At 36.9% G+C, this 26,640-nt stretch overlaps 2 protein-coding genes and 1 pseudogene across 4 annotated transcripts; 2 read left to right on the top strand and 1 right to left on the bottom strand.

Annotated features, from left to right (window-relative positions):
• The first annotated feature begins 2,739 nt into the window (after window positions 1-2,739).
• Window positions 2,740-18,925, top strand: LOC116405142 (protein ENHANCED DOWNY MILDEW 2-like). Of its 3 annotated transcripts, XM_031888868.1 has the most exons (9): window positions 2,740-2,898; window positions 2,981-3,078; window positions 15,314-15,561; window positions 15,651-15,739; window positions 15,825-16,327; window positions 16,480-16,627; window positions 16,710-16,811; window positions 18,572-18,664; window positions 18,775-18,925. In XM_031888868.1, exons 5-9 carry the CDS (start codon window positions 16,185-16,187, stop codon window positions 18,787-18,789), a joined length of 501 nt encoding a protein of 166 aa, XP_031744728.1. In that variant the 5' UTR covers window positions 2,740-2,898; window positions 2,981-3,078; window positions 15,314-15,561; window positions 15,651-15,739; window positions 15,825-16,184; the 3' UTR covers window positions 18,790-18,925. The 3 variants fall into 3 exon arrangements, with proteins under 3 accessions (XP_031744728.1, XP_031744726.1, XP_031744727.1); XM_031888866.1 differs by having other exon boundaries at window positions 18,572-18,925; XM_031888867.1 differs by lacking the exon at window positions 2,981-3,078 and having other exon boundaries at window positions 2,789-2,914; window positions 18,572-18,925.
• Window positions 4,007-5,071, bottom strand: LOC116405123. Its single transcript, XM_031888827.1, has 2 exons — window positions 4,541-5,071; window positions 4,007-4,456 (listed from the first exon to the last, which is right to left on the bottom strand). Exons 1-2 carry the CDS (start codon window positions 5,069-5,071, stop codon window positions 4,007-4,009), a joined length of 981 nt encoding a protein of 326 aa, XP_031744687.1.
• A 3,945-nt stretch (window positions 18,926-22,870) lies between the features above and the next one.
• LOC116405141 lies at window positions 22,871-25,023 on the top strand (annotated as a pseudogene).
• The last annotated feature ends 1,617 nt before the right edge of the window (window positions 25,024-26,640 follow it).

Consider the following 26,640-nt stretch of genomic DNA (forward strand, 5'->3'; position numbering starts at 1 on the left):
TAACATGGTTGAAATTGTTCGGTATTGCCATTTCCCGAGTTTGAATAGCTTCTTGTAGGGATTGGCTCTCAACCGAAGGCCATTCAGGTACTTCTTCGTCCCTCTCAATTACCCTTTTTGTATTTGCATTTTAGGGATTACTTCGTATGGATATGTCACTATGATCAATCCTATTCCTGTTTCAAGAACGGGTGTTTGTTCTAGTCTTAAGGGAAAGTGAAGTATTCTCTTTCATTGTAGGTCGGATTTTTAGTCATTTTTTATTTTGTTATTCCACTCATTGAATTTAGTTGTTAAGTAGCAGGACTGGAACTACAATAGAGTAATGGCGTCTTCAGATGATGAGGCTGAGACCTTACCAGTACCACCTGTCTCAAATTATCACTTTGTGGATCACAAGAGAAGAACCTATTTCATTCTCTATTTTGCCGATTAAATGGGATAAAGGGGAGAGACTGGAGGGCAGTCAAGAACTGTTTTCCTCCATGGTACAGTTGATAATGGACTTCAAAAAGTTTATAAACAGGTTACCGCATGGAGATTTAATATTTCTGGTTCAAAGCCAGAGATATCGGTGCTTTCCAAAGAGAATGTGTGGATTACACTTCAGAAGCCTAGAAAGAGCTTTGAGGATACCATTAGAACCATCTTGATCACAGTGCACTGCCTTCATGCTTTGAAGAGGATCCAGATACATCTAGCAATCTTTGTGGGATCTATTAGCTAAGTCCCAGGTTCTCTTTCATTCTTGTGCAGACAATGAAAAGATTATGTTCATTTGTTTTGTTGAATAAAGTTTTTTATATGGATGTGAAGAAGAAACAAAAGGGCAGGGGGGAGGAGGAAGGAGTTCGTGATACATTCCTAAGTCTCAAAGCCACGCCCACAGGCAATGGAGTTTTCAATTAGTGCAAGATAAATAAAATTTTTGACTCAACCATTCCACAGTTCTAGGTTATGTTGACTTCCATCCTCAAAATATTTTTATACCTCTTTTCAGAAAGTTCCTACAGGACTTCTGGAACCATATTTATCCCGTAGGCTTTTCATTTTCTATAAAGATAATTCCCATACAATCTGAAATCCAAGTCCTCAATTTTAGAGGGAGCTGTCCTGATCAGTTGGTGGAATGCAAGGCCCTGATTTTCTGTGGGTAATGATTGTGAAAGTACACACGGTTAATCTCCTTGCGGTCAGCTTGCAAGCACAGAGTGCAGTAGCCAAGTAGGATATATGTTTCATATCATCTCACAAGTGTTGATTTCATGGCATAAAAGAGTACAAAGACGCTTAATCATATCATCTCACAAGTGTTGATTTCTGTTACGTTTGGGACTTTAGATGACCTTAAAATCTTGAAAATAGTGGTAGAGGGTACAATGTTTAACTAGTTGAGGTACTTAAAAAAATGTCAACAAAGAAGAGATCTGGTTTTGCACAACTTAGTCGCTGGGCTATTGAATTGAATTAATTCTACAGAATACGAGTCTTTGCCACTTGTTAATTCAAGAGATAGTAACAAGGAAATTTTGCATGTGGAACATGCATTTATTATAATTTGAATAATTTTGGAAAAAGTATAGTTACTGTTCAAATGATAGTTATTTCAGTGGTATACTTTGTCATTTTGTTTGAATTAGAAACACTTTCATAGATGATAATATTGTAGAAGAGGGGGGAGGAAAGCAAGCCGATGCTGAAGGAGGTTACAAAAAAGTTATCCAACTGGCTGTAACTGTGTAAGGAGAAACAATGTTCTACCAGGGCCACAAAAGTAAGGGGTGTAAGAGATGATTGAAGGATTGCTCTTTGTTGTCAACATTGGATTTCCAATCTTTTAGGCTTATGGTCAAAGGATAGGGAAGATTATCTACGGATGTGCTTCATTTTGCAATTTGTATGGAGTTATGTTTGGAAAGAAATATTTAAGCTTATAATGGGCAGGAGATAGATGAATAAAACCTTTAAGTAGGAATTCTTTTAAATTTTGGGTATCTTCAATTAACATTGTGCTAAAGAACCAGATTTTGCTAAATAGATGACCTATTTGAAAACTCCATTTGGAGGGTTTGGCTTTTGGATCCCCAACCTTCCCCCACATCACTGCTGCTTATATGTTGTAAATGCCTTCGTTAATGGGTCCTTTCTATTGTATCCTGTTAGAGAAAAGGCCAAGAAAATACATGGTGGTACATAGTTTTGTAGCATCATCTTGGAGTGTTCTTTCTAAATTTTTGTACCTATTCTCTCTCTATAGTTTTCAGTATCTTCTTTGGTTTTAGGGTTTCCTTTTTGTATATTTCATTATTTTTGATGAAATGTTGAAGTATTCATTTTCTGTAGTGCATTCCTTTCTATTTTGTTTAAAGTGATCCATTGATATTTGATAATTCATTTTATGGATCTTGTGTCCGATTTTAACTAAATGATAAGGTTTTTTTTTCTTGTGGAGAGAGTAATATTTATATCTCAACTGCCAATACCTGTTCTCCTGTTATTTTTTAATATACCTTCTGCCTTTTTTTCACAATACACATATTGTTTTTTCCCCTACTTTAAATTATCGAGGTTGGTTACTGGCTTTGCAAAATTGTTTGTTTCTTAAAATCATAGTTCGATGGAATTTCCTTCCCTTGTAGCCTTCTTCTCAGAATGACATAGAAATGACAGCTCGACCAGGAAATCACACACAAAAGTGTTTCTAGTTCAAAATAATATGATCTAGTGAATAATTACAGAAGTCATTGGAAATTTTCTCCCAAGTAGAAGCATCAAGCTAAGCCTAATAAGCTATTTTGATTTTCTTATAGCTGTGATGGGAGGTGCATGAGGTCCTTTCATGCAACTGAAGAGGATGGTGATTGTTTCTCGCTCGGTCTCTCTAAAGAAGAAGTAGATGTATGATAATATTCATGTATGTTTTCTATGCTTGCAAACTCCCTTTGTTAATTTTCTTCAATATCTATGGGCTTGCTGGCAGGCAATTGAAACCTTTATTTGCAAGAATTGCGAGTACAAACACACCAGTGCTATGCTTGCGGGAATTTAGGTTCATCTGATCAGTCTTCTGGTGCTGAGGTATGGATTAATAATGTTTACTGGATGTTTTTGATTTTTTTTACTTTCAATATACACTGTTTTTGCGGGGTATGTTTTTCTTAGAGAGAAACACGAATGAGAGAGAGGAAGGTGTCTTTGCGGGAATAAAATGGGTCATAAATCAATTTGAACAAGATATCAAAGTGAAAATTACACTTTTGATCCTTGAGGTTTGTTTTGAATTGTTGTCTAAGTTTGAAAATTGAACAATCGAGTCTCCTACATTTAAAAATGCTTGATTTTGCTCCCTTTATTAACAGGATCTACATGTGGTAATTACTATGAATAAAATATTATTAATTAATATAAATAAGTTGAATAAAATACTAATTTTAATTTTATTGAATTCTCTCTCTCCTCTCCTCCTTCAACCCCTCTCCATCATTGTTGTGCGGCTCACCGTTGTTGCTATTGAAGGAAAAGCCCACCAGCTCCCTTTTTCTTCCTCTTCCAACAAAAAATGTAGTAAATATGAACACAAATACAAATATAAGATAATTCAATAGGATACAAATGATATGCCAATTTTTGAAAAACTAGGATATGGATACGTTGAAGATACATTATTTTAATTAAGAGAATATCAAATATATGCAGATTTAACATAAAGATGCTAAATGTAATGCACTAATAGACATGAAGTGTCAAGTTCAGTGTTTTTAAAGGCTCAAGGCGCACTAAGGCGCATTGGTCCTCTGGAGCCTAGGCACAAGGCGCAAAAAAGCGTGAGCTTTTTTTGATAAGAGCACTATATATAAAAAGAAAAGAAAATATATATATATACACTCGTAGCAGAGCAACAATGTATAAAATATAAGTACCAATATAAGTAGCCTAAACAACAAAACACAACAGAAAACTACCCAGTATTCAACAACAAGTCAACAATCAAAATAAAAGTTCATCCCTAAAGATCAAACTCATCATCACTAAATTGATCCTCGTCTTCATTCACTCCTTCGTTAGACTTATTGCCATCAGTATCTTCTTCTTCCAAATCGAAGTCATCTAAATTTACTTGTTTGCGTTGCGTGGTAGACGAGGATGAACATGAAACATTAGTCTTTGCTCTAGAGGTACTAGCTCTAGAATAGAATGGTGGTTCTTTTGCTCCGACAGCTCTAGAAACATCACCCCACGTTAAAGAATCATCGTCAAATACCAACTCATCATCCTCCTCAGAATCGTCATCCAATCTTCCAATCAACCATTCGTTACTATCATCAATATCTTTTAAGGAGATGGGATCGACAATATCTTGTAGGTTGTATCGATGTTTTAATGCTGTGTTGTATTTGATGAACACTAGATCATTCAAACGACTTTGAGCAAGCCTATTTCGTTTCTTGCTATGAAGCTGAAAAATTAGAAAGTTTCATTATCAGTGAATCAACAAATTTTGCTTCTCATTCTCAATGTACTTAAGGAGAGAAAAGGTAACTTGTTCAAACACACTCCAATTACGCTCGCATCCAGAAGCGCTACAAGTAAGACCTAAAATTCTCACATCAAACTTTTGCAAGCTTGGAGTTGATTGTCCAAAATTATCCACCATTCCACTATAGGCACAAACAAAAAATATATTAATAGAAGAACTTGTTGCTAGTATCGTTGAGTAATCGTTTAGTTGAAATTTACCTGGAGATATTTTGTCCCTTTGTCTGATTGCTAAAGATTGTCCGAATAATGCTTCAGCTCTCTTATACTTGCTTAGTTCTGCAAGTATTTTGTCTTGTACTTCCAATGAAGCAACCATTTTTGTTATGCATGAGTAGAGTCCATTAACTATTTCATCATCCTTCTGGATATTAGGATTCAGATAATAGAATGACAGGTTTAAATAATACCCCGCTGCATGCAGGGGACGATGCAACTGAAGCTCCCATCTTTTATCAATTATGGTGAAAATGTCCTTGTATTTTTCTTCATTATTATTAAAGGATTTAGCAATAGCTTCCTTAGCTCTATCCATGGCCTCATAAATATATCCTAGGTGGCTTCTTCTCGCCATCAACCAATCTAAGAACTCGGACTAGTGGGCCAGATACTTTAAGAGTGAAAACAATTGTAGTCCAAAAACTAGCCAACAAAATAGTCTGAACTACTCGTTTCGCTTGTTGTCCTTACTCATTTGCTATTCTTCCATTCATCTGAAGTAAACATCTTCCTCAGATTATTCTTTTGACGATGTATACTCGATAATGTAATGCAGGCAGTAGCAAAACGAGTCTTAGCTAGTCTAACTAAGTCCTTTTGGTTAGTAAAACATCGCATCATGTTTAACATTCCAGGATGAACATATATGAAATTGCTAATCTCCATGCCTCTTTTCAATGCTTTTCGAATATTCGAGATCTTGTATACATCCTCCAACATCAAATCTAAGCAATGAGCGGTACACGGAGACCATATTAACTGTGGTCGCTTTGCTTCTAACAATCTCCCTATTAACAAAGAAAATAAGTACACATTTAACGTAGAACTCAACTAAATCTAACAAATTAAAGTTATAACTTGTAAGTAGTCTACATTCTTACCTGCCATCACATTTGCTGAGGCAATATCGGTAACTACTTGTCCAACATTTGCTTCTCCAATTCGGTCTACAAAATTATCAAATAACTCGAACATCTTCTTTCCATCTTTCACATAAGATGAAGCATCGATGGACTCAATAAACATGGTGCCTTTAGGACTGTTAACTAAAAAGTTAATTAATGTCCTATTTCTTCTATCGGTCCATCCATCAGCCATAACAGTGCATCCAACCTTGGCCCATTCAATGAAGTTTGTTTTCCTTTGTCCTTTCTATTTTGAACCACAGTTTCTGGGTTAGGAGTAAAAAATGCATCCATTGGACCCTTTTGCCTTGGCTTCTTCAAGCTCGGGCCCCTTGGTGTTGTTATGTTGTTTACACTAACACTCCCTTCATCTTCATCCTCGATACCGTAATCTTCTACATCAATGTCCACAATCAGATTTCTTTGTTCTTTAATCTCTTTTTTTTTGGACATGTACTCTTTAATTTCTTCCTTCACGTGATCCGAACATTTTGTACAGGCGGTGACATTTCTGTAACCACCAGCGAGGTGTTGTTTCATTCTATATACCCCTCCTTTTGTTACTTTCGAACAAAATCCACAGACAAACGTATTTTTATCTTGGTCATTTTGCAATTGACCATATTTCCATGCCGGATTTTTTCTTGAACTTTTATCAGCCATCTATGATCTAAGTTATAAAAAAAAAAAAAAAACAGAAGCTATTTAAAACAGAAGCTGTTATAAAAAGATAAAAAAACAGAAGCTATCTATGGATGGGATGAAGCTGTTATAAATGGAGGATTGGAGGGGAGTGTGTTGTGAGAGGGATGGGATGAAGGTTGAGTTTGATGGGTTATTGAAGGAAGTTGTGGTCGAGAAGTATAAAAAGAAGAAGATGTCCAAAACTTGCACACAATAAATAAGTCAAGAGACAAAACCAATAGTCACTCAATGGGTATACCACGCTATGAAAACACAAAACGACATATGTAGTTCGTAGCGTCAAATCAGCAAATTGATAGCTAACTTAGACCAAAACATACTAGAACCAAATGAATCTGTGACACAACAAAGTGTCACAGTAGAGTATGAAATTTAATGCAAGATGTCAAATCAACAAAGGAGAGATACTCAGAATTCGACATCTAAAAAAATAGCCCACTATGCTTAGCATGAAATATAGACTTTTGGTCAAAACTTGATTGTAGTTATCTCAATCCTCTGCTATATTTCATCTCATTCCTCTCGAGTTTCATTGGAATTGTAGGTGGAAACTTAGTTCTCGAAAATGAAAGAGAGGATCCACCTTCCATTCTCTTAGCAACCAAATTAGAGGAAATGACAATAGAGCCAAAAGATGCAATAGATAGAAAACATTTCAAGTTCGTTCATCCAATTTGTTCTTTTCACCATTCTGAGCAATCAATATGTTAAATGAAAGTAAAAGGATAAAAACTAATAATCCTTTGAAAAGCATGTACGAAATGGAAGAAGTTGTTGAGTGAAAAAAAGGAATGTGAGATTTTGAATGTGAATCTGACGAAAGATAATGAATTGATTAAGAAGTTGTTGGAGGAATCAGGCAGGGTAATTGAAGATTTAGAGAGGAAAGTGGATGTGAAAATGAAGGAGAAAGGTGAGATTGAAAAGGAAAAAAATGGGCTGGAAATGGAGGTTGAGATTTGAGAAGTTAGAGAAGGAAGTTGCTCAATTAAAACAGAGTACATTCTGTTTCAAACAGGAAAAGGAAGAGAACGGGAAGAGAATTTCTGAGCTTCAAATGAGAATTGAATAAGCTGTGGTGAAAGAAAGTGGGATGCTGATGGAGTTTGATGTTCTTGTCAAAGAGTTACAGAAGAAGGAGAAAGCAATGCAGATGTTAACTGAACAAAGAGATTCACTTGATGTGAATTTAAATCTAATCCAAGAGGAGGCAAAAAGTTTACAACGTACGATTGAGATACTCACCCGCGATAAAGCTGAAATGGAGGAGGTGAAAACTGAAGCAGAATATTATTGTCTTCTCTTTTCCTCTGTTTTTGCACCAAAAAACAGAGTAATGGCAGCCGCAGCACCAAATAGATTTGTTGACGTTTTGTGTGAAGAAGAAGGGTGGAAAAGGAAGCAAAAAGTTTTGAAGTAGAAGCAGAACGGAAGAACCGAAAAAGTAGATGAAGAGTCGTGTTGAAGAAAATTCATGCGCGGGAGGAGAAGGGTGAAGGGTTGTTTCTTCACTTTCACGTAATAGGTTTAAAAAATTTAGATAATAATAGTTTTTTATAATTAAAGCCCAGCCCATAAGTTATAAAAATAGCCCACTCCTAATTCGACTTGCGCCTTTGAGGCGCGCGCTAATCTTGGGCTTTTTTAGAATTCTCCGCACTTCCTCACAAATAAGCTCCAAGTGGGCGCCTTGAGCCTAGGCGCACCTAGGCGCGCGCGCTTAGTGCGCTTTTTAAAACACTGGTCTAGTTGATGACAATACTACAAAATACTTTACCAGAAGTACTATCAAAGGTATTGAAATACAATTTCTCTTAAAAAATATTGAAATACAATTGCAATGGAATAGAATAGAAAAGGTTGGCGCACCAGAGTTAGAATGACAGAGGAGAAGAAGATTAGAGAGAGAAGTACGAGGATAAATGAAAAACTTCTTCATTGAATTGTTAAAGATATTTAAGTGGGTTATTTTGTGTGACTTAGGCGGGATGGATGAAGATTAGATGATTCTAGTTTGGTCTTTTTAAATATTTTTCCTTTTAGTTTTGGGTGGGGGCAATGGGCTTTTTAAATATGCTACCTAGTTTGGATTGGGAAAGATTAGATGCCTTCTTTTTAGAAGGTCCAACGTGTCCACTTCAGAAGTGCATTTGATATTTGTTTTTTATTAAAAGCAAATATGTCAAATCACTTATCCGATATGTATATGGGAAGTATTTAGGAGTATTGATATTTGATACGTATTTGATACGATTTTTTGCTTCACATGGAGTATTCATGCTTCATAAGCAAAAAAAACCCACACCCCACTCCCCACTCCTTTCTTCTTTGAGAAAAAAAGCCCTCGCCTTGCCTTCATCAGTGAGAGGGCATCGAACTTGTACACCATTATGTACCCTTTGAAACCACCAGCACCAGCACCCTTTTTTGACAAGAAACAAGCTTTTTCATTAAAATAATGATATGAGACTATGCTCAAAGTACAATGGAAACAACAAGCATAAAGCTGTGGATCAGGAGGTGCACCCGGGCATCTCAACTAGGTTGACACCCCATTAGTACCATCAACACCTTGAAAAGAAACTTGCAAATAACTTAATAACTTAAAAATTACAATCATTGCCAAGATTTTTTTTTTGAAACGAAAATAAGCCTCTTTATGAAGGATAATGAGACTAAAGCTCAAAGTACAAGAGTATTATACCAAAACCAAAAGAACTAAGGGAAAAAACAAGCTAAAACATAAACAAAGACTATAATCGGGCAACATAAATATGATGGAAACTTAAATACGAGTCCGAATCAGAAAATAAACGAGCTAATCAAAGCCACACAATACAGTACATCAGTAGAAAGCTAAGTAAAAAGCAATACTTAAACACTCTCTCAAAATTAGCCCACTCCACTCGTATAAAAAGTACTGCACATCCAAATCTTCAAGATGATAGGAGAAAATGAAAGCCAAGAAGATGCAAACAGCTGCCTCAAAGCTAACTTGCCAACACAATCCAAAGTCCAGAGGATCTGGAAGTAGTCTTCTTCCAATCCACATAAACTTGCCAGCACTGCCTTCAACTCATTACTCCAGTTATCAAAGAGAAGTCAGCTTTAGCAATGTCAGTTTTCTGAAAAAACCTTCAACCCACCTTGTAAGAAAGTCCCTGAAAATCTTTAAAGCTTCCAACTAAAATCTGGCCGACATCTTTTGAGCTCTATATGCTTTCTATGACTTCTTTAACGAAGCTGTCCATTCTAGAATCTTGAATTAGTAGTATGTCTGGACTAATTTCTTTTGAAAACTTCTAAGAATCAGCCACCATGTTTTTGTCCAAATCATCATGCAATTCAATAGCTAATCTTCAATTTTCAACCCTGAGGATATCCACCGAATGACCTGTTTTCCTTTGGATTAGGCTAAAGAGATTTCACAGGTATCCACTATGGAATGCAATTTTTAGGTATGTATTTTTCTTTTACAGTGGAGTAAAGGAAAGCTTTTCTTAATGGAAAGTAATTGAACCTCTTCAGATTGGAATAAAATACTTAAAGCCTTGTTCATATCAACTGGCATTTTATTGTAATTTCTATCTCCTCATTGTCCTCTTTCCTGTTCTTCACTGCTTACACTTGCCAATGACTCTTCATCAAAGTCTTTCGTACCTTTATGAGAAGTCTGAAAATTGCTATGTAATCCTCGCACAGAAGGAGGATTGAAAGACTCTTGGGAATTACATCCGAAATGGGAACCAGGTTTATTCAAAAAAGGTAAAGAAGCTGACCTGTTTTGATTTAGGCCAGGGACTTGGATCTTGACACAACAGCCTCAAGCAAGTCAGGGTTTGTGATTTTTGTCCAAGAATTGCTAAAAGAAGTCCTTTTCTTGGTCAAGTGTTTTCGGAAAGGCTTAACCAAATAAGAACTTCCTTGAGACATTTTAGGAATCTTGCACTTCTTGTTTCTCTTCATTCGTTGATGCAAGCAAATGTTAGCCGGAAATTTCTGAGGTATTTCGAACTCACTCGTATTGTGAGATGGAGACTGAAGAAGATCATTATTCGAGTTATCCTTGGACAATTGGAATGCTATATTCACTGTACTGTTTGATTGGTTGGAAAAAGGCAAGGAAGAGTTGGATTCCAAGGCAGAGGAAGATATGAGAACACGGCTGGAAGGTGGAAGGGTTCTTGAGTGATTAGTTAATGCTGCTGAGCTGTCTTTTGGGAGGAATAACGGAGGAACTACAACAGGCTCTCTTTTAAATTTCTTTTTCGTGCCCTTACGGATGGAAGCAGAACAATTACTTTGCAGAGAATCATTTCCATTCACATTCTCTTTCCTTGTTAAAGCTTTTTTCGTGTTCATACTAGGCTGGAAAGTAGCCCCATTTGAGCTTTCCACCATTTGAGGTTAGACCAAAGCCCAATGAATTAAATGCATAGATATCTTCTGCTGAATTCTCTCTCTTCCTTGGATACAGCCTATTAATTTCTAACGGACATATTTCATTTCCAATCAGATTGTCGGCCTCCGGCGCCGGTGAGGAAACATGAATTTGATTCAAAGCTTCTAATGGATTTCTTGAAAAGGAGGGAGCTGTTTTAGTGGATTTAAACACATCAAGTTCTTGAGGGAAGAACAAAACATTAACATCTTCATCTTCCAAAGCTTGCCTAACCCTTAGTTAATCAATAGGGTTTTTGAAAATCCTTAACATAAGACTTCCCTTGAAAATACATGGGGGATCCATAGGCTCAATATCATCAAAATTCAAGAAAAAATTACTTCTATTAAAGTCTGTAATTTCAGTGGTAGTAGGTATAATACCACATAAATTCGGTTTAACTTGAATTCTTGCTTCGTTGCAATTGGTTAGATTAAGCGTTTCTGTGGCAATGCTTTCTAAACCCTCAAAATTCTCTCTGGTGGCTTCGAAGGTTTTTCTACACTAGTAGTCCAGAGGAAGGTTTCCAATTCTTAACCATCTGCTGCAGCCTTTCATTACCAACGGCTGGCTGTTTTTTCTATCCCATTTTTCGAACTTTAGGTGAAATGGCCCCATCTCCTGCCATCTCTCAGGTTCATTGATGAAATCTTCAACCAGGCCTTGATCCAAACTAATAAGAGCATTTTCATCCAATAGTGGGTTGATGATAATTCTTGTTTGGAAAAAGATTTCCAGCAGTTTTCGAATTTCTCTCCAATAATCAACGCAAAGAGTATTGTAACTATCCACAACTATTCTGATGTAGCCTAAGTAATCTCAAGGAGAAATCCTCCAAGAACCAAGATTGAGAATCTTTTATTAGAATGAATAATGTGCTTCATACAAGAGGAGAAGACTTCTATTACAAATGGGGCTAAAAAGGGAATTAATCTAGAATATTACCTAATTACCCAATTAACTCTTAGTCTTCTTACATCATTTTCAAACTTTGTTTGAATAACTTCCGAGTTATTTGTCACCCCCTGACTCTGTTTTGCTCTCTTCAAAATAGAGGAAACTTGAGAGCTTTCTCCTTCATCTTTGGTCACAGCCTGATAATCAACTTTAATGGCACTCTCTTTTTTTTCTTTTCATCATGGGTTAAGTTACCATCCGATTTAACTTTATCTGTGAAGCTTGTACTCTTAGCCTGGGCTGGATTAAAAGATGTGGCAATTTTATGTGAATACCAACTTATATACTCTGGTTTTGAAAAGGAAATTCTCCAGCATTTTGTGAAATGCCACCCACCCCTGTTTGTCTTCTCCCTAACACACTCGAATGAAGGAGTGTCCACCTGAAAATGGCCATAGGTCACACAACATAACACCCAACCCTTTTTTGCCTTGAACTTTGACAACTTCAACCTTCCTTGGTTTAACTCCCCCATTTCTGGAAGAAACAATCTGCTGGGCCTCTTAATAACACTGATAATGCTTTCAGGCACCAGCTCACATCTTTGACAAGGAAGCTATCGTCTTCTGACCAAATGCGATAATACGATTGAAGAACTTCGTAACTTACCACTTCCATTGCAGTCTCACTTCTAAGCTTCCCTGTGCAATTAAAACGAAACTCAACCACCAGACCTTTAGTGATTGGTCTGTGGGTAGACTTCACCAGGAGGCTAACGTTGTTAGACTGAAAAGTAGTCGTTGTGAGGCTACTGGAAAAGAGAGAACCGAAAAGGGAGCAGGAGGGAGGGGGGAGGAGGGATAACAAAGAGAACTTACCTTTTAGCAACTTCCAGATTTTCTGTTTCATTTGAACATTTGTTGTTTCTTCTCACTACATCAATAGAAAAGTTCTTGATCTTTGTTCCATCGCCAAGAATATTCAAAAATAGCAAAACAAGACTATGAAGTGTAGTAGAGGAAGAGAGCCATCTTATCCACGGTTGCCATCAACAATTACATGGAGATGAGAGCACTCCAGTTTAAACTAATATCTTGACTTGAATAATCAGCAGAAGCCTTGGCCCCCATTATTCTACACTCTACATCAATTCCCCTGAATATGTTTTTGCTACCAACTCAAAAGTGATAGAGTCTAAAGAATCACTTCAGATGGTGGTTTGCCAACCCATGAGGCTTTTCTTTGAGTTCGAAGAAATGGCACGAGCTCGATCCTCATGAAATTGATGTCAACTGAGTTGATTTAATTGGAAATGATGTTAGGGTTGAAAGAGAGCTTGATTGCATCAATTGAATCAGGAGGGAGAAGGGGAAAGTGGTGATGTAAGAAGAATGTGGTTAGCTGGGTCATAGTCTTAGGTTAATTCCATTTTTTACCACCACTTGTATTAAAACTCTATAAGTGGAAGTCTTCCCCTCATGTATGGACAAATACTGAATTATCTTTTGTTCGAAGAATTCTCGTAGATTTTCTAGAAAGATCTCCTTGCTTTTGTTCAATTCATTCATTGTGTGGTGGGGAAGGGGAGAGATACTTCCTTTTGGGAAGACCATTGGATGGGGGAGAGATACTTACTTTTGGGAAGACCATTGGATGGGGGAGAGACCTCTCTGTTTCTTATTCCCTCTTTCGTATCATTTTCTTGATCACAAACACTGTTTTGTTGCTGATATTCTCGTGTGGTCTAGGAGCTCGTATTCCCTCTCTTTTGGGTTCTGTTGTGCTTTTTCCTATAGGGAAACAATAGAGGTACTTGAGGGCCACTCGTTTAGACGTGGGTGAAGTGGTTCTCCCCTAGGTCTATCTGTTTTCTTGTGCTGTGGAGGATTGAGATTCCTAGGAAAGTTAAGTTCTTTAGTTGGCAAGTTTTACACGACCGTAAAAAGAAAAAAAACAGGATGGATAGGCTTAAGAGGAAGATGCTCTCGCTTGTAGGTCCTTTCTTGTTGCATTCTTTGTAGAAAAGGGAGGGAGATCTGGACCACATTCTGGGCATTGTGAGTTTTCCAGCTTGGTTTGGAACTCTTTGTTTTAGACATTTGGCGTTAGGGGGGACTTGACATAGAGATGTGTGTGCGTTGCTTGAGGAGTTCCTTCTCAACCCTGACCAGTGAGAAGGGCACTTCCTTTGGGTCATGGGGGTGTGTTCTATTTTATGGGTGGTGTGGGGTGAGCAGAACAATGGGGTTTTTAGGGGTGGGGAGAGGGTCCCCAGTGAGATTTGGTCCCTTGTACGTTATCATGTTTCTTTGTGGGCCTTGAATTCGAAGGAATTTTGTAATTATTCTATAGGTGTTATTTTGCATAGTTGGGTCCCTTTTTCTAGAGGGTTCCCTTCCTTTTAGTGGGCTGGCTTTTGGTTAGCCTCCTATTCTCTCTTTTTTTTTCCTCATTGAAATTGGTTTTATCATCATATAAACAAAAAATACTCACCCTCAAAGTCAAGTTTATTTATTTATTTTGAAACGGAGACAAATCTTTTTTATTAATATGCACTCAAAGTACAAGAGAGTTATACAAAGAGAGTAATACAAAGTCAAGTTTATTTGTACTCTGCTTATATTTGGAAAGTTGTTAAAGATTCAATGAAACTCCTCTAAAAATAACTCATTGTAGGTATAAAATCGATTGACCATACACTTCACTACTAAAATGGCTATCCTTCACGTATTGTATGAATATTTACTATATGAATCCTGCGCAATATAGACATTGGCTCCCTTTTTTTTTTGTTTTATTAATTTGTTTTTGTTTATTATAATCATAATGAACTTAGGTGAACCCTAATATCTTTCCATCTTTACATTTACACTAGAGTTTTTTCACAATCTTTTGGTTCATAATTTTGTCGACCCTTTGATTGGGTTTGAGTTGTTTGACTTTTTTTGCTAGTTTCTTGTTTGTAGGTTTGGAATCTTTGTAGTTTTAATGTAATTTATTTATTAGCATTGTGTTAGATACCTACATTTGTATACATGGGTTTATATTGTATAAGGGTAATTAGATTAGTATAGGGTTAGGGGTATAAGGGTAATTAGATACTTAGGAAGTTACTAGTAGTTATTGTGTAAGTGTGGTTACTAGTAGCTATTATGTGTGGTTACTAGGGTGGTTACATCTTGTTATAAATGGAGGGAGGGTAAGTGAGAGAGAGAGGTTATTATGTGGAGTGATTTAGGGCTTGGGTGAGAGTACTCAAGAGGGAGGTTCCAAGTGCCTTATACTTGGGTTTATCTTGTATTTTCTTATAGTTCATTATAATAAATTAATATCTTGTTCTTGTTAGCAACTTTCTAACACATTGTTAATTTTGCCAATAGCTCATATCTCCCTTTGTAATTAGATCTTTTAATGAGTATTAATAATTGCTAGGCTCTTCTTTATTAGTTTTGTGGGTGGGGGTTTCCTCAACCCTTTCCTCTTAGATGGTCCTTCTTGGCTTTTTTTGTTGAATATACATATGCTTTTCTTATTAAAAAAAGAGATTTACTTATGATGTTAAACATCAGTCTCTGATTATTACCTAATATGAGTTACTATTGCTCTTTAGGTCTTCCAATGCGTAAATGCAACTTGTGGTTATTTTTATCATCCTAAATGTATTTCAAGATTGCTTCATCCGGAGAATAAAGTTGCCGCTGGAGACCTTGAGAAGAAGATTGCATCTGGAGAATCTTTCTCATGCCCTGTGCATAAGTGCTCTGTTTGTGCGCTCGGCGAAAATAAGAAAATATGGGAACTACAGTTTGCTGTTTGTCGACGGTGTCCAAAATCATACCACAGGAAATGCTTACCAAGGTATCCTTTGAATTTCTATATAGTGAATCAGAGTGTAATTTTTTAAGTTCTGGTGCTTAATTGGTTAAAGAATGCATTGTTTTTGTTAGGAAAATCACTTTTGAAGGTTCTGAGGATGGTGAAACCCGACCAGGGCATGGGAAAAGCTATTACCTAATCACATTTTGATATATTGCTTGTAAGATTGCTGTGTCAGCTGTTACTACTATTTCCTTTAATCAGTATTGGCCTATTAATGTTTTTTTTTCATTTAATTTGACCAGGGACCACGAGATTGATGAAGAAATTGAGACTCCTGCTAGAGACCATATAAAATTTCCTGGTCTTGAAGAGAGTAGGCTTCCCATTCAGAAAAGGAAACTTCCTATCAGTGATACAAGACGAGGGAAGACGATAGTTTTTCGTGGCAGTAGGGAGAATGTTGTATCAAAGAAGGGATCTATGCCAGATGACCTTCAGGGAAAATCTGCTGCAAAAGTATCCAAATCATTTGAGAGGTCCTCATCTGATGGGAAGCTTCTTGGTAAAGTGACTGCGAAATCATTGTGGAGTTCTGAGTCTAAAAATGTGAAATTGGGTAACATTTCAAAAACTGTTTGAATCAAAAAGGAGAATCTGTCCTCATGGACATTGATAAGACGATCAAAGTGAAAAAATCCTCCTTAGTTGGCAAGTCTGCCATACCAACCAAGAGATTTGATCCAAGTAAGATTTACAAGGAGGATAGAAGTGGGATGCTCCTATTAGATGCCAATTCGGAGAGGAGGTAACTGCCATTTGTACTTCACATTTGGTTTGATGCCCTCACCCTTAAAAAATGAATTAAGGAATGACAACAGTTATAAACTTCCCTAAAGTGCACGCTTGCATGTTTGGTAAAGTGGATTTGTTTCTAAAATATTCTTTCTTTTAACCTAGGTTAATGGACATGATGAAAAATGTTGCATCGTCAATTACTTTGGAAGATGTAATTAAGAAGCACAAAGTCCCATCTACTCATGCATATTCTTTAAAACATGTAGTGGACAAGACAATTAAGATGGGGAAGTTGGAAGGGTCAGTTGTGGTAAGAAAATTATTAACTTTTGTATCCTTAAAGTGATCTCGTGGTTTCTTATCCCTTAATGGTCTACTGTTTTGGTTGTTAGGCTGTTCGAGCTGCTCTGCGCAAGCTTGATGAAGGATGTTGCATTGAGGATGCAGAAGCTGTTTGTGAGCCTGAAGTTCTTAACCACATATTTAAGTGGAAGGTGCTTACAATTTCTTATTGCACTGTTCTAAAGAAATTTCTTAGGCCTTTATTTGCTCAGCTGCTTTGACGAAATTTTTGACAAAGCATGGTCTTATACTGACTAATATTTTGTGTTTTCGAAGTTTTGAACTATTTTGTGCTTTCATCTTAGACATTCGCCCCTGCTCTCTATTTTCCTGTTTACATCTTTTTCCTTATGCTGAATCATTTGGTGGCAGATGCCTTTTCTCGTTTTAGTAGCTCTAGGATATTGTTGGGATTCTGTCATTTGTTGTTTGATAGAGAAGCAACTGACATAGTGGCTCTTGTATCCTCGAACGAGACATTTGATATTAATACGAAGGAGAAGGATTGTTTCTCTTTGGAGCTTGAATCCTTCTAAAAGTATTTCTTGTAGTTCCCTCTTTTGGAGCTTTTGTGAAAATTTTAAGAATGCAGTTCCCTCTTCTAGAGATTTTGTAAAATTTTTCTAGAAGACTTAGCACTTCTGTTTGTGGTAAGTCAATCATGGAAAACTTCTACAGATATTTCTTTTAAAAAGGAGACAGCCTCTTTATTAATATTAATATAATAATAATGAGACAAAAGCTCATAATACAAAAGAATTATACAATGAGCATGTAAGCATGGATCGATCGGGGGTGCACCTAGACATCTCAACTAGGTTGACACCCCCTTAACACCCTCATCATATCCAACCAAGCTAAAACCCGTAACAAAGGAGTAATGGCTAAAGGAAAAACAAACACAAAAGAAGTACAGGGAAATACAAATACAAATACAAGACTAAACATCCTTCTAAATAAAAGGCGACCAAAAACTTGCACCAAGACAAACTCGAGATCATAGGAGGAAGAACACTATGAGGAGGCTGAAAAGAGGAAGACTTTTACAGATTAGATTGGTTTTTAGAAAGATGATCCTTTTTGTAGGGCTGCTTTTTCACATTCTGTATTGGTGGGCAGAAAAAAGACTTCAATCATATCTTTTTGAATCATGACTTTGTTTGGTTAGTTTGGAGTTGTTTCTATGAGGTGTTTGACTTTCCTTTTGCTAGACACATGCTGTGTTTTAGAAAGCCTCCTAGGCGCATGCATAGTGCCTCGCCTTGCACACAAGTGCATCAGATGTGGTGCTTTCAGTGAAGCCCTACGGCCCAATGTCCTAGGCATTGGGGTTTTTTTTCATTATTTTAAAAAAGTAATTATTAGGGTTTTTTCCTTCCATATTAATTATAAATAATAAAATTTGCTTGGCCTAAATGGAATATTTTTTTTCCCTATGGTTACTTTTATTTTTTTTCTTTTATATTCCCAATTCAACTATCCTCTTTTTTATCTTGTATTTTTATATTATCTTGTATTATATATAGAGAGACTGCACCTTAAAAAAAAACCCACATTTTTTTTCCGCCTTGCACTTAAGCCCTAAAAGACTATTGTGCTTTATTATGCCTTGAGCATTGAAAAACATTAGACACAGAGATCACGAAGATGATTGAGGAGTTTCTTCTTCATCTGTCCTCTAGGTTGTAATTTATTTGACTGGAGTTTCTTTCTTTAATTGGATTCACTTGTGTGAGCTTTGATTTTTTTGGTCTTTCCTTATATAATTATTTTTTTTCTCAATGTAAGTCTTGTTCTTTTTTCTTGGTCTTCAATGAATTTTTGTGTATTTGAATTAAATGTGTTAGCATCGTTGAATTCTTTTTCTTTGAACAATCACTTTTAACTGACTTTGTGAATTCCTTTACTGTAGAACAAACTCAGAGTATATCTTGCACCATTTCTGTATGGCATGCGCTACTCCTCCTTTGGTTGTCATTTTACAAAAGTTGAGAAACTTGTGGAGGTATACTTGTTTTTGCAGCAATGTTTTTCTTCGATTTAAGAGTACTTTGGTTGTCTTATCTTTTTAATTATGGAAGCATGGTCATGATATGTTATACTGGGTACTTCAAGGAACTTGTTTGGTGACAACAAGATTGTATTGGGGGCAAAGTATCAAAAATCCATTGTCGAAGCATGATGTGTACTACTGCACATCGGGACTCCCAACGATAAGCCAGAATTCAAGTAGTACAACCTTAATTGAACTTGGAGATTTAAGACATATGAGAAATCCAAACTTCTCTCTTTTATGTACGTTCATTAAATAAACATAAAACTGCTCTAAGTTCTCTCTCTCCTCCTCTCCTCTCCCCTCCCTCCACCCCACTCCTTCCGATCTCCCCTCTCCGACAGCCAGGTTTTTTAAGCAGTCCTCTCTGTTAAGTCTCAGAGATCACCATGGAGGTGGTTAGCTGGAAAATTGACTAGTCACACTATTGCATTTGACATGAAGGAGATTGTTGCTTCATTGAAGATGTAAAGCCGGCAGAAGCATCTCTCTATCCGTTTGCCAACTTAGATGGATCTGGTCAGCGTTAACTGATCAAGTAGTACAACCTTAATTGAACTTGGTGTTCATTAAAAAATGAGTCTGCTAATTTTTCCATTCAAGATATTTACCTCAATTGGAATGCCTTTCTTAATCGAGCCTAACCATTGCCGGTTCATTTTCTCTCCATTTGCAGTTCTTACTGTCTGAAGTTTGAAGCTTTGAAGTCTTGACCTTGTTTAATTTTATTTTGAGATTGTAATTGTTTTTTGGGGTTTCTTTTAATTTTCTGTTTTTTTTTTTCTGGACTTGGTAATTGGCTGTTTGTTTGTTTTGTTTTGCTTTGATATTTACTTGATAGAACACCAAGTAGTGTGTTCTACTAGTTTATTTATCAGCCAAACTTTTACAGAAAACAAAACTAACACAGAGTCTTGAAAACAAAGTACAACACAAGAACTAATACAAAGTTCAACATAAAACAACAAAACAGTAAAGGAGTTCACGATAATGGAAATAACTTGCTACAGACTACAGAAACTGAACACTTTCTGCATTCCCTGCTCTCCAGGAAATTACAGCCCTCCACTTCCAGAAACTGACTAACCACCCCTCTCTTCCCTTCCTTCTTTCCCTTTTAACTCTCTCCCATGTAATTAACCATGGTCCCCACCAAGGTGGTTTCCACTTCTTTCTCCATTTCCCTTCTCTTGTTCACGTGCAACTGCCTCCTTTTTCCTCCAGCTATATTGTAAAATAATTGGTGGTCTATCATCACTTTTTCGGGATATGATGATTGACGCTATGGGGGTGTCGACCTAGTTGATATGTCCCCTTTCTATTTCTTCTTTATTGCTCTCTTTGTATAATTTTCTTGTACTTAGGGTTCTTATTAATAAAGAAGTTTTGTCTCCGTTTCAAAAAAACATGAAACTGCTCTCTCTCAGCAGTGTTTTCAAAGCGCAAGGGGCACCTCAAGGTGAGAGGCGACATAAAGGCAATGCCTGAGCGAAGCGAGGTGCAATGAATGAATAAATAAATAAATAATATATGAGGTAGAACATAAGTTTATAGACAAATGTCAAAGCCTCAAAGATTAATAATAGTTCTGTAATCAAGAAAAATGAACAAAATCGATTGTATAATTCTCTTGTACTTTCAGTTTGAGTTCTATTTAATAAAGAAGTTTGTCTCCATTTCAAAAAATAAAAAATAAAAATGAACAGAACTCTATAAGTACAAGTTTAAAACACCATCAAATATCAAATTCATCAACATCCCCATCTAACTCTATGGTTTCGTCCATTGCTCCTCGGCCATTGTTCTCCTTGATGTCTAATTCCTCTTCATCGTCGTCCTCATCTTCATTACTAACTACTTGTATAGTTGGTGCTTGCTTTTGAACTCTAGAAGTGGAGGGAGAGGTAGTTGACTTTCCTTTTGATCTAGTGTACATGAGGGGTTCTCTAACGCCGCTAGCACGAGCTACATCTCCCCATGTGAGGTCGTTGTCATAAAAAACTAGCTATTGTCAACTTCAGCTTCATCATTTTCTTCATCCAATGTTTCGACCAACCATTCATTACTCTCGTCGATATGATTTAAAGAGATTGGATCAAGTTGATCCTTTAGATTTTTTTTGAAAAGGAAACAACCTCATTTATTAATAAATGAACAATGAAACTAAATCTTATAGTATAAGAGGATTATACGATGAGCATTCAAACCAAGGATAAGGATGTGCATTTGAGCATCCCAGCTAAGTTGACACCCTCTTAGTATCCTTATCATATCCTACATAATAAAAAGATAGAACAACTAATAACGTCCAAGTGCAGGACTAACCACAACCAATACAACTCAAAAAGGACATAAGAAACAACTTCTAACCAGACTAGGAATTAAAAATACAGCCAGACAAAGAAAGATTCTGAAACGGTTGGAAACACCAGAGGCTGTGAGCCAAATCTGAATCATCAACAAGGAGGAAAGTTAAAAGGCTGCCAGTTTAGTAAGATATATTGCATAGAGAAGTCTTTAAATTGTTTTCGTAGAGAGCATCACAAAGAGGCATTCAGACGTGCGCACTCGTATCTATTGAACCAAGAGGAGGCTTTATTGTGGAAGACTCGCAGATTTCTCTCAAACCACAGTTCCAACAAAATTTCCTTGACGGTATTGCACCAAAGCAAGGAGGCATTTTTTCATCATAACCGGACCAAGAAGTAACTGTCTAACATTATTCTTGCATTCTTTATCAAGGTCTCAGCTGAGATTAAAGGTGTGAAAGAGTTTACTCCTACACTTGGCAGCATATACACATTCAAACAAGTGCTGGAGTTCCGCATGAAATTTGAGATAGAATGGGCATATATGTGGCGAAATATAATGAGTGGGTAACTTCTTTTGCATAATGGATGCACAAATTGAACTCCTGAACAACATAATCGATAGAGTTATACTTACCCTCGGGCTTTTAGATTTCTGAAGGCTTTTTTCCAACTGTAGGTCCATCGGAGTGGCAGGAGACAAGTGCTTCGATAATGACTTTACTGAAAAAACCCCATTAGTTTCCATTAACCAGATTCTTTTATTCTCAATATTGGATAATCTTGTCCTTTCCAAGGAGCCCAGGAGAAGTTGAAAATTAGAGATTTCAAGCTCCTAACAATCTTCTGAAATCAAGAAACCCAGAGGAAGTGGAGGCGTTCCAATGTTCTACAACCGAGCCTTTTGGATTAAGGGCAATTCTGTACAGCTTGGGAGTGTGGTCTTCAAAGCAATTCTATCCATTCATGGATCCAACCAAAACAAAATTTTGTCACCCTTTCCAACTTTAAAAGCTGCCACACTATCTAGAAATATTTATCCAAGGGCTTCTTAAACTTGAATTTTCTTTGCCACTTGTGTGCCACTGGAAGAGGCTACTCCCGTGAATACTACAAACCACCTTATACCATAGAGAGTTTTGTTCTGCCATGAACCTCCACCTCCACTTGGCAAGAAGAGTAATGTTTCTAAATTTCAGCTTGTCCAGCCCAAGGCCCCCATCTCCTTGGGGTTTGGAAACTAATTCCCATTTCACTAGGTGGTTCAACTTGCTACCGTTGTTCCCTTCTCAAAAGAAGTTCCTCCATGGTTCTTTCAATGGAATTAGAGATTTTTTTGGCATGAGGAATGTTTAGCAATTCCTCATGGATGCCGCTAAGGAGATCTTACTTTCCCCAATATTAATTCCGCATATAGATGACTTTTCCCAATTTATCTTTTGCCCATAACACTAAAATATTTCAAGCGTCTTTTTAACGTTTTCATGAATAACTTCATCAAACTTGGAAAATATTAAGGTGTTGTCTGCAAATTGAAGGAGGGGAACATGAACATTGTTCTTTCCTACCATGAAACCTTCATACAAACCGTTCAAGTGTAGATTTGAGATGAAACTACTAAGCACTTCGCTAACCAGAAGAAAAGAAAGAGGGAAAGGGGATCCCCTTGCTTTAACCCTCTTGAGGCTTGAATTCTTCCTCTGGGCCTCCCATTGACGAATTCTGAATACTTAGGGTTTTTAACACAATCCATGATCAATCCAGCACACAAGCAGCAGAGACAGCGGAGTTTGAAGGCGTTTTCGGAGGCAGTGTCTGTTCCTAACAGAGAAAACTAGGGTTTTCAACTATGTCTTGCTTGGATATACAGCAAGTTCTCAATGATTACAAAACCAAAGACCCACTCACCATCACTACTCTCAAGCTCAATCAAAAGGCTCTTTCTGATATAAATGGTTTGTCCCTTTTCAAAAACTTGGAGAAGCTTGATTTGACATTCAACAATCTCACATCGCTTCAGGGGTTGGAGTCATGCACCAATTTGAAGTGGCTCTCAGTTGTACAAAACAAACTTGATAACTTAAAAGGAATTGAAGGGCTTTCTAGACTTAATGTATTAAATGCGGGAAAGAATAAGCTTCGGTCAATGGACGAAATTAGACCCCTTGTTGGCTTTTGTGCTTTGATTTTGAATGACAATGAGATTGCTTCTATTTGCAAGCTTGATCAGATGAAGAACCTGAATACTCTGGTTCTTTCTAGAAATCCAATCCACAGTATTGGAGATTCTTGTTGAAAGTGAATTCAATGAAAAAGCTATCCCTTTCTAACTGCAAACATCAATCTATTGAATCCCTCAAGTTTTGTATCGAACTTAAAGAGCTTAGACTTGCTCACATGAAATCAGGATGCTCCCAATGCTTTGGCTCATAACAAGAAGTTGTTGAATTTGGATTTGGGAAATAATGTCATCATGAGATGGTCAGATTTAAAGGTATTGAGTTCATTAGGCTATCTGAGGAATATTTATGTTCGAGGGAATCCTATTGCTGAAAGTGCTAAGTTAGATAAAAAGATTTGTCGACTGGTTCCAGGCTTGCGTGTATTGAATGCGAGATCAATTGATAAATGCATTCAGAATGAGAATGATAATGGGAGTGATAAAGAAGACGACACTCCAATCAGGAGCCTAGATCGTCAAAAAGAGAAAAAGGATAGAAAACTGAATGGGAATGTTGAAACACACCCGTCTGTTCAAGGCACTGATGGCAAACTTGATCATACTAATGGTGCTGATGTGGACAGGAAGTTGGAACGCAAAAAACGTAAGATGGATAAGGTCACCAGGGAGGAGAAAGTAATTCCATCTCTTGACAATAAGATAAATCTCGGTACCAATGATATTGATAAGGAAAAGAAGACTTCAAAGCAGAAAAGAACAAAAAGCAATAAGGAGCCATCTTTGCCAATACACAAGGAGACACTTACCAAGATTGAAAACCATAAGAAGAAAGCAAAGAAGGAAGGGGAAAGGCAGATTGGTGTTATTGACGACGCTGAAGTGCCATTTGAACAGCTTTTCGGAGATGATCTTATTGAAGACATGGATGCTGTTCTCCAAAAGGTTGGTGAGAAAGAAGTAGAGGAGATGAATTTAAAGCCTAACTTGGCATCATTTTCAGCTAATAGAAAGGAATCTAAAAGCCAAGATCGAGTTGGAAGGTTACAAATATCCCCAATAGTTGAAATTGGAATGGACGGAATATCAACATGGGGGGATGAGTAATTGCAATGCAAAGGCATTCAGTTACTTGGGAAAATTTGGATCAATCATGGCAGCACCGTGGTCGGACAGGTGTGGAATGCAGTAATAGAAAAAGAGAATGGGTTTTAGAAACTCATTTCAGTTGTTGGTCTTGCAATGAGCTATGAAGCGTAAGCTACTGTTGTTGGGAGACTTGACTTTTGATTTGGGGGAGTTCATGAGATGGAGGATTTTTACTTTTCTGACTTAAACAAGTGACATGCCAAAAGATTTTGTAGCTTGTTGGTACCTGGGCAAGTTCTAATTTGAAACTTACATATTTCTTCTTCAACAGCCTTAAAATAGTGCATAATTAGAACTGTTAATGCCTAAATTGAAACAGAGGTGTTTGGGGTATATTATTTCAGTTTTTATATTATTTCTATAATAGAGTTTGCCTTGTGTCTCTTAAAAAAAAAACAACACAATCCATGATCGAAGAGATGATCCATCAATGATTGAAATTTTTCTGCTTCAAAATTCTTTCCAAGAAACCCCAATCAACTCGATCAAATGCCTCTCCAAGGTCCAGTTTGTAATCCATCCTTGCTTTTTTTGGACCTATAATACTCCACAACTTTATTTGCAATAAGTACAGGATCCAGAATTTGGCGGCCATCCAAAAAGGCACTTTGAGTGAGAGCTCTAATACTGGGCATAATTATCTTCATTCTTTCAGCAAGCACTTTTGCAATCAATTTGTACACAAAGTAGTGAAACTTATGGGCCGGAAATCAATTACCTTTACTGCATCTTCCTTTTTCTTGATCAAGCAAATAAATTTCCTTTACATGCATTTAGTTTCCAGTCCCATAGAACTCATTGAATAATTTACAAAGATTTTCCTTGAGGAGATCCCAAAATTTGATGAAGAATTCTACTGTGAAGCTATCCGGACCTGGAGCCTCTGTTTCTTCCATTGATTTTAATGCTGCCCTGATCTCCACCAAACTAAATTTTGAAATAAGCCTTTTTTTTGATCGGCTGAAACTACAGACCAATAAAAAACGGAGGTGTGAGGAGATTTCTCATAGAGGGTGCTGTAGAAATCAAGTATTAAATGCTCAATTTCAAAGAATAAAGTGGTTGGGTTTCCTTGATTATTAACAAGCTTGGGAATTAGACTTCCTTTTTTTTTTTTTCCCCGATGAGAATGATGGAAGAAACTCATATTTTTGTTCCCCAATTTCAGCCAAGTCAACTTAGTTTTCTGGATTATATCTCTTTCCTCCCTTCTACAAAGAGCTAGAAGATCCACTCTCTTATTAACAATAAGTGATCCACTGTGCACGTATCCGGTTGATCATATTTTTTCTCTTCTAGTGCGATGGCTTTTAATAAGGTTTCTTCATGACTTTCTGTTTTCTTTCATAACCAAAAAGCATCCCAGATGATGTGCCAAAACTGAGTAGCAAAGGAACGGTGCGCAAATTGGTGAGAGGCAGATTCCGCAGCAGTTTGACACACAACATACCAAGTAGGAGAAAAAAGACATATACGACATTTGGCGTTGGAGGCAATCAGCAGTATTAATGGCACCGTGACTAAGTTCCAGAATAATTTAATTTTCTTTGGGTAGTGATCAGACCGAATAATAGAATAAAGATTTCTGGTAGAGGACCCTATTGAACAAGTTAAATCATCAATTAGGGATTTAACAGTAAAAGAAGCAGAGGAATCAATGACCGTTAAACTTTATGTAATTCAGTTTTGGCCAACCTACCAACTTATAATATGTCCTTATTCCAAATGCCTTTCTTGGTGATACAAGAATTGGAGACTTTTATGTAACTTCTTTTGGGAAGGTCAAAAAGGCAGCAAGCTGAATCCTTTGGTTAAACAGGAGTTAGCTTCGAAAGCTCTAAAAGATGGTGGTCTAGGGATTGGAAATGAAAACAGAAATACAGCTTTATTGTTTAAATGGAGTTGGAGAATCCTTAAGGAGCAGGACTCTTTATGGTGCAAAATTGTTAGAAGTATTCATGGAGTTGATCCAAATCTTTGGTGCACTTCGGGTAAGCTTGGTTTAGGTTTGAGAAGTCCATGGATCAGCATTTCAAGTTGCAAAGTTTAAGCTTGGTAATGGAGGAATATATTCCTTTGTACAGATTCATGGTGTACTGTCTTCTCCTTTGGATGGTCTACTCCTATTCCCAATGATATTTGGGCCTACTCACTCTAACATATCCTTTTCAATGAATAAAAAGGATTATGTGGACACATATGATTCATGCTTATGGATTACATAGAAGAAGAGAATGGACTGCTTCTTCAACGATGTTTTTTGTAGTTCTTCCTCCACAGGGATGTTTGTT

The sequence above is a fragment of the Cucumis sativus genome, chromosome 7, assembly GCF_000004075.3.
Source record: "Cucumis sativus cultivar 9930 chromosome 7, Cucumber_9930_V3, whole genome shotgun sequence".
Classification (NCBI taxonomy): Eukaryota; Viridiplantae; Streptophyta; class Magnoliopsida; order Cucurbitales; family Cucurbitaceae; genus Cucumis; species Cucumis sativus.

What these genes read in the sequence shown, in the direction of transcription:
- LOC116405123 (XM_031888827.1), bottom strand. Translation starts at nt 5,071, where the DNA reads ATGGATAGAGCTAAGGAAGCTATTGCTAAATCCTTTAATAATAATGAA. An exon ending in ATTGGAGTGTGTTTGAACAA is followed by an intron (nt 4,457 to 4,540) that starts GTTACCTTTTCT and finishes CTAATTTTTCAG; the next exon opens with CTTCATAGCAAGAAACGAAA.
- LOC116405142 (XM_031888866.1), top strand. Translation starts at nt 16,185, where the DNA reads ATGGACATTGATAAGACGATCAAAGTGAAAAAATCCTCCTTAGTTGGC. An exon ending in GATGCCAATTCGGAGAGGAG is followed by an intron (nt 16,328 to 16,479) that starts GTAACTGCCATT and finishes CTTTTAACCTAG; the next exon opens with GTTAATGGACATGATGAAAA. An exon ending in AGTTGGAAGGGTCAGTTGTG is followed by an intron (nt 16,628 to 16,709) that starts GTAAGAAAATTA and finishes TTTGGTTGTTAG; the next exon opens with GCTGTTCGAGCTGCTCTGCG.